Source organism: Solanum stenotomum, chromosome 1 (assembly GCF_019186545.1).
Source record: "Solanum stenotomum isolate F172 chromosome 1, ASM1918654v1, whole genome shotgun sequence".
Taxonomy (NCBI): Eukaryota; Viridiplantae; Streptophyta; class Magnoliopsida; order Solanales; family Solanaceae; genus Solanum; species Solanum stenotomum.
In genome coordinates, this window is record NC_064282.1 from 43559853 (window position 1) to 43575423 (window position 15571).

At 38.2% G+C, this 15571-nt stretch overlaps 2 protein-coding genes across 2 annotated transcripts; one reads left to right on the forward strand and one right to left on the reverse strand.

Moving 5' to 3' along the window:
- Positions 1 to 383: 383 nt before the first annotated feature.
- LOC125852957 (uncharacterized) lies at positions 384 to 5027 on the reverse strand. The gene is made up of 3 exons (XM_049532681.1): positions 4791 to 5027; positions 3857 to 4709; positions 384 to 441 (listed from the first exon to the last, which is right to left on the reverse strand). Exons 1-3 carry the CDS (start codon positions 5025 to 5027, stop codon positions 428 to 430), a joined length of 1104 nt encoding a protein of 367 aa, XP_049388638.1. The 3' UTR covers positions 384 to 427.
- A 6573-nt stretch (positions 5028 to 11600) lies between these two features.
- On the forward strand, positions 11601 to 12916 carry LOC125853055 (uncharacterized mitochondrial protein AtMg00860-like). Its single transcript, XM_049532753.1, has 2 exons — positions 11601 to 12114; positions 12726 to 12916. The coding sequence occupies exons 1-2, from the start codon at positions 11601 to 11603 to the stop codon at positions 12914 to 12916; spliced, it is 705 nt and encodes a 234-aa protein (XP_049388710.1).
- The last annotated feature ends 2655 nt before the right edge of the window (positions 12917 to 15571 follow it).

Genomic DNA, 15571 nt, shown 5'->3' on the forward strand with positions numbered 1-15571 from the left:
TTCTCTTGATTATTGGGCTTCACCCCTTCTTGATGCAGCGCATTGATCCTTCTTGATACTGTCACGACCCGGGAGCACCCCCAAGTCGTAACAAGGCGTACTCGACCCCGAAGGGGTCTTATACAAGCCACATAGTCATTCATTGCATTCAATAATGAAAATAGTGCGGAATAATAATAAAAAAAAACTTATTTACATCCACACATTTAAACTTCTTAAAACAACTTTAAAAACACACAGCGGAAGTCTAAGTCTCACATGGCCATCTTAGACACAGTCGCAAAACATTAGTAGGGACACGGCCCTTTACAATCAAAAGAAGTCTATTACATGAACAAAAGAACTTAAAAGTCTTGTCCTCGAATCCATGAGGACATACCAAGTCTTGGAGGAAAGCAATCCAACACTTCAAACTAGCTAGGAGGGATCACTTGCCGGAACCTACACTTATAGTAAAAATATGAAGAATATGGGTTAGTACACAAAATGTACTAAGTATGATGACCATGCAAAACATGCTTAAAAAGGGACATTTTAGTTAGAAACCATGGATTATGCCACCTTTTTGAAATATCATGAACAATAGCATAAAAGACACACAAGACAAGCATAACATCAAGTAAGTCATCAGATCACCTTTAAACAATATCAACATGAAAACCTGTACCTTGGACCTTCACCTCAAGAAACCCTTATGCTAAACCTCGTGCAATGTATGGATGACGTCCCATACCACCATCCATACTAAGGCACCACATTTAGGTCACTTAAAGTAACTTATCATTCCTTTCTTTCACCTTTGCACAATATTCATACATAAGAGGTATATCATTAATTAAGACATGACAAGGAAAAATAACTAGTAATATAACCCAAGTATAACATGCATAACATATTAAGCATTTAAGAGCCAACATTCTTTAATAACCTCATTTAGGGTACATTCATGTCACAGTCATTAGGATTTAGAGAAACTCACTATTACCCTCTCCAGGCCTACTCGTGCAATGTATAGGTAGCATCCCATACTGCTACCTACACTTTGTAGAACCTGTCAAGAAACCATAATGAAATCTCACATGATGGGAAGTAAGCGTTTAACCGACATAGACCATGAGAGCTTGTCATGGAATCCGGTGTCATGAGTCCCCACACCGAAAAGAGGTGGTCTACTTGCCTAAGGAAGACCGGTATATATAGCTTAATGGATCCACTAGCTTCCTATGCGGGCACATAGTTTATGGGATAAGGTAGACGATCATTGAAACTCATGCCTAACTGTCGGGGGAGTTTCCATCTAACCAAATCCGCTCGGTGCTTAGCCTACATTCCCATAGAATAGTTCATTACTTTGACATCATCACACATGAAAGGGTGCCATAAGCCTACCGATTCAAGGTACATTATTTAACACATGAAAGGGTGCCATAAGCCTACCGATTCAAGGTACATTTAGGAAAGCTCATTAACTCCTCTTGAAAGGGTGCCATGGGCCTACCGATTCAAGTCTCATCATTAACCTTTATGGAAAGGTGCCATAGGCCTACCGAATCCAAGGTTCATTACTTATCATTAATGGAAGGGTGCCATTAGCCTACCGATCCAAGGTTCATTATAAGCATGTGTGGAAGGGTGCCATAAGCCTACCGATCCAAGGATTCAACAATCAACAATATAATCATTTATACAAGAAAATGATGCATAAGCCCTACCAATTCAAGGTATACTTTATATTGAAGAATCCTTCATATTATATCATCAACATTCATGAGTGTCATCAACACATCTCTGGATTTCCATACATCTCATAACTCAAACTTTAAAGCATCGATTCATCAATTCTCCATAGTTGGACATTTTGTCAAACACCTTGAAGGCATGTAATGGAATCAAAGAGCATGGAAAATAGGGTAGTAATTATGCAACCAAACCAGTGAACAACCTACAACAACACCTTTACATTCATAACATGATCACATTATCTTCATTGAATTCTCATTCGTATAATGTCATGATAACACTCCAATTTCTCATACTATGCCTTTAAGGCCATAAGCCTCACATACCAATACACCAACAATACACCATAAAATAAGCATGGGTAATGACATACTTCAACAATCTAAAGACCTTTAAACAAGTTTGATTCATATACATTCATTATCTAGCAACCCACTTCATAAAGGCATAAACTAGGAATAGAGAGAAATCATGGGTTCATGGAGTATTTTCATCTTAAATCGTCAATACAACAACAATATAACCATAAAGTGCCATTAGAAACCTTTTAAAACCATTTGGTGGAAGAACCCATGAGATTGAGTGAAAACCTAGATTTTTCATACTTTGAAATAACTTTGGATTTGGCTCCTTGAATGGAAAATTAGACAAGGATCAAGACCACCATACCTTTGCTATGATCTCCCACGAAATTTGATGAAGAAAGCCTTGAATCCAAAGCCCTAGCTCCCACTTCTTCTTCTTCTTAAATGGAGGATTGTAGAGAGGGAAATGTTTTTAGGGATGGGAATGAACTAATGGTATATAGGAAATAATATAAGTCCTTTGAAAAAAATGGTCCAACACTTAGAAAAAATTTCAGGCGGGTGAACAGTAAATGAACAGTAAAATCAGCTACTGGAATTTGCCTTTTTCTGCCGGACAGATTTTACGAAAATGGGCATAACTTCTTCGTCCGAACTCCGAATGAGGTGAAACGAAGTGAGTTAGGTAGCTAACTCAAAGGGCTTTCCATGGATATATTATTGGCCACCCAAATAATTTGTGTGCTAGGAGATATGACCCTCCAAAGTAGACCCTCGAAAAAGGCTTCACTTGGAAATTTCGGATTTTGATACGGTTGCTCTAAAATTTGGGTTAGACCCATTTCCCACTCAATTTGACCCCCTAAACAAGAATATGAAGTCGGATTTTCGAAAAACGAAACGGATCTTTTTATATACAGCTAAACAAGTTTCCGGTAACTTCCGAAGCACATTTTTAAGAACTTTTTGGGTCAAATTCAAATATAATCATTTCATTAAGTTCTCGACTCCAAACTCACATGTGAGGCTCTAGTTTCACTCTATCATTTTCCGAGTCGTTACATTATCCCCCACTTAGGAACATTCGTCCTCGAATGACACTTTAAACACATAAGGGGTAACAACTCAAGTATACAGCCCATCAACATGCATACAACATCAATACAAGTACATAAATATCGGAGGAAACATCAACTCCACATCAATGAGGCTCAAACAACTTCATGCAATTCAAGAAATTAGGAATACATCTACCAATTCCTTATGCATCAAGCTTTACCATTTCTCATTTCATTGGATGAACTTCCTTCTCCAATTTACATCACACTCATCCCAAAATTATTAGGCACATTATGCAATTTTCTCACAAAAGTACAATTATGCAACATTCTCAAGAACACATTTAAGCATGCCTAATAAATCAACTCATGCAACATTTAAGCATGTTCAACATTTATCCTCATGAAGCATATAGACAACTCAACTAAATGCACATCAACACGAGGAACACGTTTATGAAAACTCATTTTATCATTTAACAAGAATTCAAATAGGACATGCATAACATAAGGAGACCATGGAAACTCATTTTCACCCAAGACTCCAAAACATAAAACAAGCTACTAGGAACTCTTGGCCTCAAGCTTGAATAAGAATAGAAGGAATGAGATAAGGATATCAACACTCTCAACAACCTTGCTATTCAACCTACCATCCCCCACTTAGAAGAAAACCCAATTAAGGCAAACATGAAAAACAACACCATAGAAACCTCATCAAGACATTCATGACCATAAGGAACTAAAACTTACCGGCGCCTTCATTCGGATTAGCTTCCTTGTCCTTGCTAGCTTGGAGAGCATAGAAACGACCATAATTTGGAGGAATAGGAACCGTTCCATCTTTAGAAGCTTGCTTTGCCTCCCTTCCTCTAGCCGTAAAAGTAGGACAATCTTTCACCTTGTGATCATTCTTCCCACAACCATAGCATCCATTAGTACCGGCTAGGCACTTCCCATAGTGCCTCTTGCCACAAGTGGTGCAAGTAGGTTTAGAAAATTGAGATCCACCACCTTTATCTTGGTTAACCTTAGGAGCACTTGAAAAATCTTGATCTTGAGCCCTCTTCTTGAACCTAGGTTGACTTTGCTCATCGGATCTACCCCTCTTCACATTCCTATTCATCCTCTTAAGTTTGGACTCCTCAATGGATTGAGCATACACTATGAGCCTAGAAATGTTCATGTCATTATGGAGCATTGCCGTATGGCACTCTTCCTTGACTAGGTCGGATACGCCGGTCACAAACCTACTCATCTCATCCCTAGGGTTTGACACCAAAGATGGGGCATACTTAGACAATTGGGTAAACCTCAAGGAATACTCTTGCACACTCATATTACCTTGCCGAAGATTGATAAACTCCTCAACCTTACACTCCCTCATCTCACGGGGAAAGTACCTACCAAGGAAAGCTTCCTTAAACTCCTCCCATTCTATAGGATCCGCTCCCACCGGCCTATTAGCCTTCCATTGAGTGAACCAAATTTGGGCAACATCTTTCAATTGATAGGAGGCAAGCTCCGCCTTTTCTCTTGAAGTCACCCCCATAACACTCACTACCTTATACACTTCATCCAAAAATTCTTGGGGATCCTCTCCCACCTTAGAACCTAGAAACACCGGAGGATTCATCCTCACAAAGTCTCTCAACTTAGAAGCCATAGTACCCTCATTAGCATTCACCCTAGGCCCCATATCTCTAGTCGCTTGAGCCGCCATGGCTCGGGCCAAGATTAAGAAAGCCGACCTAATCTCTTCATTGGTCATATCCGGGGGAACCACCGGAACCTCATTCTCTTGCTCACCTATAGGAACTTGATTGCATTGCACACCTTGACCATTTTGCACAACTTGGGGAGGAACTTCCTCATTCACATCCTCTTCTCCTACTCTCCTTGCGGGTCTCCCTCTTGTATTCATATCCTATAAACACAAGAGAAGGATAAGGATAAGAACACTTATAGAACCACACTCTAAGGCACGACTTTAAGAATATGAAAGAAGTGTAACTTCTAGCATCCTATAGCCTCTCGCTCATAGATGTGTCGCGACTCACACCGATGAACAAGACTCTACTAGATGTGGCATGTGAGACATCGATCCTAAAAAAAAAATTTCCAAAATCTTATGCTCTGATACCATGTTTGTCACGACCCGGGAGCACCCCCAAGTCGTAACAAGGCGTACTCGACCCCGAAGGGGTCTTATACAAGCCACATAGTCATTCATTGCATTCAATAATGAAAATAGTGCGGAATAATAAAAAAAAACTTATTTACATCCACACATTTAAACTTCTTAAAACAACTTTAAAAACACACAGCGGAAGTCTAAGTCTCACATGGCCATCTTAGACACAGTCGCAAAACATAAGTAGGGACACGGCCCTTTACAATCAAAAGAAGTCTATTACATGAACAAAAGAACTTAAAAGTCTTGTCCTCGAATCCATGAGGACATACCAAGTCTTGGAGGAAAGCAATCCAACACTTCAAACTAGCTAGGAGGGATCACTTGCCGGAACCTACACTTATAGTAAAAATATGAAGAATATGGGTTAGTACACAAAATGTACTAAGTATGATGACCATGCAAAACATGCTTAAAAAGGGACATTTTAGTTAGAAACCATGCATTATGCCACCTTTTTGAAATATCATGAACAATAGCATAAAAGACATACAAGACAAGCATAACATCAAGTAAGTCATAATATCACCTTTAAACAATATCAACATGAAAACCTTTACCTTGGACCTTCACCTCAAGAAACCCTTATGCTATACCTCGTGCAATGTATGGATGACGTCCCATACCACCATCCATACTAAGGCACCACATTTAGGTCACTTAAAGTAACTTATCATTCCTTTCTTTCACCTTTGCACAATATTCATACATAAGAGGTATATCATTAATTAAGACATGACAAGGGAAAATAACTCGTAATATAACCCAAGTATAACATGCATAACATATTAAGCATTTAAGAGCCAACATTCTTTAATAACCTCATTTAGGGTACATTCATGTCACAGTCATTAGGATTTAGAGAAACTCACTATGACCCTCTCCAAGCCTACTCGTGCAATGTATAGGTAGCATCCCATACTACTACCTACACTTTGTAGAACCTGTCAAGAAACCATAATGAAATCTCACATGATGGGAAGTAAGCGTTTAACCGACATAGACCATGAGAGCTTGTCATGGAATCCGGTGTCATGAGTCCCCACACCGAAAAGAGGTGGTCTACTTGCCTAAGGAAGACCGGTATATATAGCTTAATGGATCCACTAGCTTCCTATGCGGGCACATAGTTTATGGGATAAGGTAGACGATCATTGAAACTCATGCCTAACTGTCGGGGGAGTTTCCATCTAACCAAATCCGCTCGGTGCTTAGCCTACATTCCCATAGAATAGTTCATTACTTTGACATCATCACACATGAAAGGGTGCCATAAGCCTACCGATTCAAGGTACATTATTTAACACATGAAAGGGTGCCATAAGCCTACCGATTCAAGGTACATTTAGGAAAGCTCATTAACTCCTCTTGAAAGGGTGCCATGGGCCTACCGATTCAAGTCTCATCATTAACCTTTATGGAAAGGTGCCATAGGCCTACCGAATCCAAGGTTCATTACTTATCATTAATGGAAGGGTGCCATTAGCCTACCGATCCAAGGTTCATTATAAGCATGTGTGGAAGGGTGCCATAAGCCTACCGATCCAAGGATTCAACAATCAACAATATAATCATTTATACAAGAAAATGATGCATAAGCCCTACCAATTCAAGGTATACTTTATATTGAAGAATCCTTCATATTATATCATCAACATTCATGAGTGTCATCAACACATCTCTGGATTTCCATACATCTCATAACTCAAACTTTAAAGCATCGATTCATCAATTCTCCATAGTTGGACATTTTGTCAAACACCTTGAAGGCATGTAATGGAATCAAAGAGCATGGAAAATAGGGTAGTAATTATGCAACCAAACCAGTGAACAACCTACAACAACACCTTTACATTCATAACATGATCACATTATCTTCATTGAATTCTCATTCGTATAATGTCATGATAACACTCCAATTTCTCATACTATGCCTTTAAGGCCATAAGCCTCACATACCAATACACCAACAATACACCATAAAATAAGCATGGGTAATGACATACTTCAACAATCTAAAGACCTTTAAACAAGTTTGATTCATATACATTCATTATCTAGCAACCCACTTCATAAAGGCATAAACTAGGAATAGAGAGAAATCATGGGTTCATGGAGTATTTTCATCTTAAATCGTCAATACAACAACAATATAACCATAAAGTGCCATTAGAAACCTTTTAAAACCATTTGGTGGAAGAACCCATGAGATTGAGTGAAAACCTAGATTTTTCATACTTTGAAATAACTTTGGATTTGGCTCCTTGAATGGAAAATTAGACAAGGATCAAGACCACCATACCTTTGCTATGATCTCCCACGAAATTTGATGAAGAAAGCCTTGAATCCAAAGCCCTAGCTCCCACTTCTTCTTCTTCTTAAATGGAGGATTGTAGAGAGGGAAATGTTTTTAGGGATGGGAATGAACTAATGGTATATAGGAAATAATATAAGTCCTTTGAAAAAAATGGTCCAACACTTAAAAAAAATTTCAGGCGGGTGAACAGTAAAATCAACTACTGGAATTTGCCTTTTTCTGCCGGACAGATTTTACGAAAATGGGCATCACTTCTTCGTCCGAACTCCGAATGAGGTGAAACGAAGTGAGTTAGGTAGATAACTCAAAGGGCTTTCCATGGATATATTATTGGCCACCCAAATAATTTGTGTGCTAGGAGATATGACCCTCCAAAGTAGACCCTCGAAAAAGGCTTCACTTGGAAATTTCGGATTTTGATACGGTTGCTCTAAAATTTGGGTTAGACCCATTTCCCACTCAATTTGACCCCCTAAACAAGAATATGAAGTCGGATTTTCGAAAAACAAAACGGATCTTTTAATATACAGTTAAACAAGTTTCCGGTAACTTCCGCAGCATATTTTTAAGAACTTTTGGGTCAAATTCAAATATAATCATTTCATTAAGTTCTCGACTCCAAACTCACGTGTGAGGCTCTAGTTTCACGCTATCATTTTCCGAGTCGTTACAGATACCTTCTTAGGCTTGGTGTGACGACATGATGTATATATTGGGAGAGTCTTGTTAGTGAATCTCTTGGGAAATGGTCCTATGAGCGTTCTTGACATTTGGATCTTTAAATATCGAACTTGACACTCTTTATATATTATTTACTTGATTTATTTATTATGTTCAATTGTGCTGCCCATGACTTGAAAAAGGCATCTTTGAGGATTTGAGGGCTCGGAACCTATAGTTTTTACACCACTAAGCTATATGCTTAACGATAGTTGTTTCTATCGTAGGGAATGTTCAAGAGGATGCATGAAGCTGGCCATTGGAGATGGAGAGTTTGAGCGCCCTAAGGAAGATCACATTTGCATATAGGCATCTATATTTTGTATAAACCTTGGGACCTGTACATGATCTATGTGTTGTATATTTACATGAAATTTTGAGGGCTAATTTGATTATGTCACCATTGGTTGTAATATAAGTATGGCTATATGTTTTGTTCTTTTTGGGGTGTGTAAATCCAGGTCTTGTAATATACTAAATTTATTATTAGTTTTGAATGGTTGTGTGAAGCATGACCCAGCTAATTTGGGTACTCGGAAGTTGGTAACATTCTTTTTATATCATTTTTAATTGTGAGGATAATTTATGCATAAAAATCTCGTAAGTTATTTGCTTAGATTATCTTGAAAGGGTTTTTTCGCCATAAGTAAAAATTCTATGCAGTTTCGATTTGACTCAAATAAATGTTTAAATGGGCAGGATGCACATCCTTAACTATTTTTTTAACCTAATCCCCCTACAAGATTTTAAATCAATACTCCCTACATTAATCTCTTTTAAAAGTAGCAAGTATTAAAGTAGATTCCTTCTTAAGTGGTAGTATTCTTCCGAAAGGGTCGCTACCAGTGTTTGTATCAAAGCCTAGGTTTGTGGTTCTACGACTTTTGCTATGAATTGTTTGTATACTTGTTTACTATCGGAAAAGGTTTTATTTAGATTATTTGTTCACTTACATGGTTTATATTATATTTTTATTTTTATCGCATGTAGAGTTCATATGCATCAAGTACATGTCCCTAATGCAATGCGATCTTCCCTTTTGAAGGAATTAAGTATGGCCTCTTCTTTTACCGACCGATGGAAGTTGTTCGTAAAGGTTTGGGCACCTCTGTTTCCCAACCTCATGAACTTGAAGGGGTTGAGAACATTTCTCGAATCAATATGTTCCCCACACTAGTAGGTCTGAAGTGGGAAACCATCAGGGTGTAAGAGCTGGTTTACATCCTCACATGAGTCGTGGTACTCAAGCCATGAATCCTCCTTTTCAAGAAATGGTTGAATTCTTCCACCACATGGCTTAATCGATGCATGATCCCAACGGGATTAATTTTGAGAAAATGAGGAAAATGGGTGGAGTAGAGTTTGAAGGCACTGTTGATCCCACTGATGCTGAAAAATGGCGGGAGCGTATGGAGAGGGTGTTTAAGCAGTTAGAATGTTCAGATGTTCCCGAATTTAAGTATGTTATTTCACTATGACAAAAGGATGCTTATGATTGGTGGGCAAGTGTTCCGAACGACAAGGTAAAACCTTCTGTTCTTACTTGGGTGATTTTCTTCAGGAATTTTGTTTGAAGTATGTCCCACCTGCTTATTGAGATGCAAAGAAAAAGGATTTTTTGAATTTAAGGCAACAAGGCATGTCTATTGCTGAGTACCAACATAAGTTACTAAGGCTATCTCGTTATGCTGGAGGTATTATTAAAGCGGACAAAGACGGTTTAAATGATTCCATTAGGAAGAATGGGGCGATCCTGCAACATGAGAACTTTTGTAAGTTAGCGTCTTCTGCTTTTACTTTGGAACAACTTGATAAAGAAGAAGCTAGTAGAAATGAAAATAAATTCTGAAAGCCTAGACCAAATTTTGTAGGTCTATCAAAAAGGGGAAGGTTTGATACATCTAAGGCTGGTAGTGATAACAGGCCACCTCAACAAATTCAAAACAGATCAGAATTTTCTACAGCAAGCACTCCAAATTATGGCCAAGGCAAGCCTCGCGTTCCCACTTGTCCACAATGTGGAAAGAATCCTTATGGTACTTGCAGGAGAGCTTCTGGTGCATGTTTCAATTGTGGGAGGTTTGATCATAAATTGAAGGATTGTCGTAATCCTAATAACGCGCCTTTCTTCAAAACTGAAGGCACAATTCATAAGCCTTCTATTAATCTTCCTCAAACTAATAGAGGTGCTAGACCTAAAAACACTCAAGCAGCAGGTGCAAGTGGAGCTAATAAAGTTAGTGGACCAAGGGCTACTGAACGCGCTTATAGTATGAGGCAGAGGAATGATTAAGATGGACAAGACGTGGTTGTCGGTAAATTTCACTTATTTGGCTTATGTGTTTGTTAACACTGTTTGCTCCTGGTTCTACATATTCCTATATTTATTCATCACTTTTTCTTCCTGAAAATGTGAAATCTGTGAGACTTAATTATGATGTGCTAATTGAAAGTCCTTTAAGTTATCAAGTGGTGGGTAGTCTAGTTTACCAAGACTATCCCTTAGTGATTCAAAACCTAGTCTTCCAAGTTGATTTGATCTGAAATGCCCTTGAAGGATATTGCTGTTATTATCGGGATGGATTGGCTTTATAAATATCATGCAATGGTAGAGTGTAGGTCAAAGCATGTGTCTTTTGAAGATCCTGCATTTTCACACATCATTGTACAAGGTGAAAGATCATTGACATCAAGTATTATTTTTGCGGCCTTGGCAAGAAAGTTGATGCATCAAGGTTGTGGGTCATACCTTGCTCACATAGTTGATACACAATTGGAGAGTCCTTGTATCAAAGACATACCTTCTATATGTGATTTCCCAGAAGTCTTCCCAGTAAATCTTCCTGGGTTGCCCCCTGAAAGAGGTTGAATTTCCAATCGAGCTTATTCCTGGATCTACCCCTATTTCTATCACTTATTAGAGAATGGCTCCAGCAGAATTAAGAGAATTCAAATCTCAATTGCAAGAACTTCTTGAAAAAGGTTTTATTCGACCTAGTGTTTCTCCTTGGGGAGCCCCTATTTTATTCGTAAAGAAGAAACATGGCACTCTTAGGCTTTGTATTGGCTATAGACAATTGAACAGAATAACAATCAAGAATAAATATCCACTACCGAGGATCAATGATTTGTTTGACCAACTGAAGGGTGCTAAAGTATTCTCAAAGATTGATTCAAGGTCTGGATATCACCAATTGCGTCTTCGAGAGAATGATACTCCTAAAAGTACTTTAAGAACTTGGTATGGTCATTATGAATTTTTGGTGATGCCATTCGGATTAACAAATGCTCCGGCGGTATTCATGGATCTAATGAATCGAGTATTCAAGACTTATCTTGATCAGTTTGTAGTTGTTTTTATAGATGATATTTTAGGATGTTCCAGAAGTAGTGAAGACCATGATAAACACCTTCCAATTGTTTTAAAACTGTTTAAGGAGAAAGGACTTTATGCTAAACTTTCCAAGTGTAAATTTTGGCTTGATGAAATGGCTTTTCTGGGACATGCTGTACCAACTGAAGGCGTGAAGCTGGATCCTTGTAAGATACAAGCAGTTGTTGAATGGAAACCTCCCAAAAGTCCAACTGAGGTAAGAAGTTTCTTGGGCTTACCAGGATACTCTAGAAGATTTGTGAAAGGCTTTTCCATTATTGCCTCCCCTTTGACTAAGCTCTTGCAGAAGGAAGTAAAGTTTATTTGGGATGACAAATGCCAAGAGAGCTTTGAAACTCTCAAATCCTTGTTGATTCAAGTACCTATAAGTACTTTACCAATTGAAGGTAAATAGTATGTAGTATATAGTGATGCTTCTCACAATGGTCTAGGATGAGTTTTGATGCGAGAAAGGAAGGAGCTAAACCTTAGACAAAGTAGATGGCTTGAACTCATCAAGGATTATTACTGCACCATTCATTATCATCCAGGTAAAGCCAATGTGGTTGCCGATGCCTTAAGTCGAAAATCCTTCACAAGTAATTCTTTCAGTCCTTTGCCCTTGCTCCTTTAGTTAAGAGCCATGAATGTTTGTTTTACTCTTGATTCAAATGGTTCAGTTATTGTTGATTTGCAAGTAAAGCCAATATTACTTTAACAGGTGAAAGAAGCTCAAAAGTTAGATTAGAAACTTGTAAAATTGACCAGAGAAGTTCAAAATGGGGAAAAACATGATTTTACATTAACGGAGGATGGTGGCTTATTTTATAAAAACAGGTTATATGTCCCTAATGATGACAAATTGAGGAGGGAAATACTTAATGAGGAGCATACTCACCATATACAATGCATCCTGGCGGTATAAAGATGTACCAGACCATCAAAGAAAATTATTCGTGGAATGGTATAAAGAGAGACATTGTGGAGTTCATTTTAAAATGTTTGGTTTGTCAACAAGTAAAGGAAGAACATCAGGTCCCAGTTGGTTTACTACAGCCCTTGTCAATGCCGGAATGGAAATGGGAAAGAATAACTATGGACTGTATTTCTGGACTTCCTCGCACTCAGAGAAATCATGATGCAATATGGGTTATTGTAGATAGGCTAACCATGAGTTCTCACTTCTTGGCAATCGGGATGGATTATTGATGTTTGCATAATCAATGACACGTCTTACATTTCTGGTGTCTATGATCTTGCAATAGTATAGTAACCCAACCAAGGGTTGGGATCGTGTCCCAAGGGAGTGGTTTTGAGGATTAATACAAAGTTAGAATTTCATTCTAATTAGTCGTAGCTAAAGAAGTTAACGAATAAAAACATAGTAAATAAAGGGGGTGACATAAAAGTGTCAAATATGAAATGGGGGTTTTGTCACAAGTAAGCTAAAATTAGAAAGATTAACAAGAAAATCTAACAATGAGAGGGGGTTCTTGGGATGTGACCGGAATACGGGTTGATCTAAAGTATTGGGTACATGCTTTCGATAGAAAATTTATAGAGTAATAGTAACTAGGCTAAGCTTTATGTGGAAACAAGATCTCTCTCGAACAACTTACCCCGTTTCAAATGGGTTCCTCTCGTACACCTACTTGCCGCATGAAGACCAGCTTACGCCTTACCCCACTCACTCTCTCGATCTTAGTGTTAGGATATGGGACTTGGGCTCACCCACTCCTTAGGCCATCAATCTAGTGGTCTTGGTTTCACGACTTCTCTCTCGAGCAAGCTGAAAACACATGAGTGAACATGTATTTGCAACTACAAATCCATTAGATTCAACCATAACTACGACACGATATCACCATTAAACTATATTTAAACTATTAGCAACTAAGACCCAACAATTATCGTAACCCATATTCGCTAAATCACACCCCAAGAATTGGGGTTTTTAGCCACACATCAAGAGATAGAAATTTATATCTAAATGAGCTTACATTCAAATGGGTATGAAGATATATGTCTTGTTACATGCAAAGAATGAAGAATCCAAGAGACCCAAGTCCAAATCCATTGAGATGAAACCCTTTTCTTCTTCAAGTCTTCAAAACCCTCTCAAACTCAGAGCAAAAATATGAAAAGCTAACATTCTAGACTAAAAATTATAATAAGTCTTCCACACTAAAGCTAAAACTTTAACTAGTATTTATAGTTTTTACAAATTTATGATGCAGTAGATTATTCGGTGTCGTTAGTCAGAATCACCGATCATCTCATTGATTCGCCCTTTGGTATAGTTCATCGTCGTCTTGCACTAGCCCTCAACATCGTCGTTCTCTGGTTATTGGGCGACATGGTACTGCTTCGCAGAACTTCTTAGCAATGCGCCGACTCTTTCTTTTTTCCGCCGACTTGATCCTTTCCTCCAGGGCTCAGCACACTAGAATGAAAGGCGAAGTAAGACCCTTCGGCGACTCGCCAAGTAGACTCGGCGATCCTCAGACCTTTATTTCTTCATTATTTTCAGCCTTTTCATTCCTTTTTTGCGACGTAGTGTCCATGCTTTCCTTAAAACATCAAATACCTTAAACTTAAGGGTTTTCATCAGATATTGAGATAAAATAACCATTTGAGGACACCATTTCTATTAAAATATATCCCTAAATGAGTCCAATTCGTGGACTCATCAACACCCCCAACTTAAACTTTTGCTTGTCCTCAAGCAAACTTAAGTTCAGTTGTTCAAAAAGGATGTCTCGAACAGTGCTACACAAGACTCGATCATGAATGCACACAACAAGACTTAATTTACTTAAGCAAAGATGAAATGTGCACTCAAAGATTCAAGTTGTGACACACCAATATCAACGAATCTCATGCTCACAATGCTTGCTTCAAATGCAAGTTCAAGCTAAACTATAGTGTTCAAATGCCCTCAGAAAAAGAATGATTCCATATTCGCACACAATTTAATCACTTAAGGTTCAGGAATTATACGCAATGCTCACACTCACAAAGATGAAAACAATGCATGCTTTCACCTATAGGTTTGCTCGTATTTTCCAATCGACATATGTTTGTGTCACGACCCGAGAGCACCCCATGTCAAGACACAGCGTACTCGACCTCGAAGAGGTCTTATACAAGCCCTTAGCATTCATTCATCACATAGGCAATAAAATAATGCAGAATTAAAACCTTTTAAAACAAACTCATAAGACTTGAAAGTCAACAACATTTTGAAGAAGTTTTTATACACAAGGCGGAATACTAGTCTAACATGGCCAACTTAGACCCAAAACTCCAAGAAACATACTAGGAGCATGGCCCTTTACATTTGAAAGAAACTACAAGTCTATTACAAATGTCTTAATAAAACAAACTAGAATATAGAATCATTGTCCTCGACATATGAGGATATACCAATGTCTTGGGAGAAACTCTAGTCCCAAGCTTTACTATAGAAAGCACCTCAATTGCCAACACCTACACTTGTAGTAAAACATAGAAAAGAATGGAGTTAGCACAATTAAGTACTAAGTACGATGACTATGCAAAAACATACAAAAAGGGATATTTACTTAAGGTATATGCTTTTCATGCTATTTTTTATAGAACTTCATAATACAAGTATAAGAGACATATTACAAGTTACCATCCAGATACAAGATAATACTCACATAATATACATGCTCAACTAATACCAAACTACAAGATATAACCATATTTATCAAGTAAACCATTCCATCATCTAAGACCCTCCATCTAAGGTTATCCTAAGACCCACCTAAGTAAGACATGAAGGGGCAGCCCATAGAACCTCTTCACACACACCTAAGTGTTCCTCAAGACTACCAAAGA

What these genes read in the sequence shown, in the direction of transcription:
- LOC125853055 (XM_049532753.1), top strand. Translation starts at nt 11,601, where the DNA reads ATGCCATTCGGATTAACAAATGCTCCGGCGGTATTCATGGATCTAATG. An exon ending in AAGTACTTTACCAATTGAAG is followed by an intron (nt 12,115 to 12,725) that starts GTAAATAGTATG and finishes TTTGTCAACAAG; the next exon opens with TAAAGGAAGAACATCAGGTC.
- LOC125852957 (XM_049532681.1), bottom strand. Translation starts at nt 5,027, where the DNA reads ATGAATACAAGAGGGAGACCCGCAAGGAGAGTAGGAGAAGAGGATGTG. An exon ending in CTAGAGATATGGGGCCTAGG is followed by an intron (nt 4,710 to 4,790) that starts GTGAATGCTAAT and finishes CTAGGTTCTAAG; the next exon opens with GTGGGAGAGGATCCCCAAGA.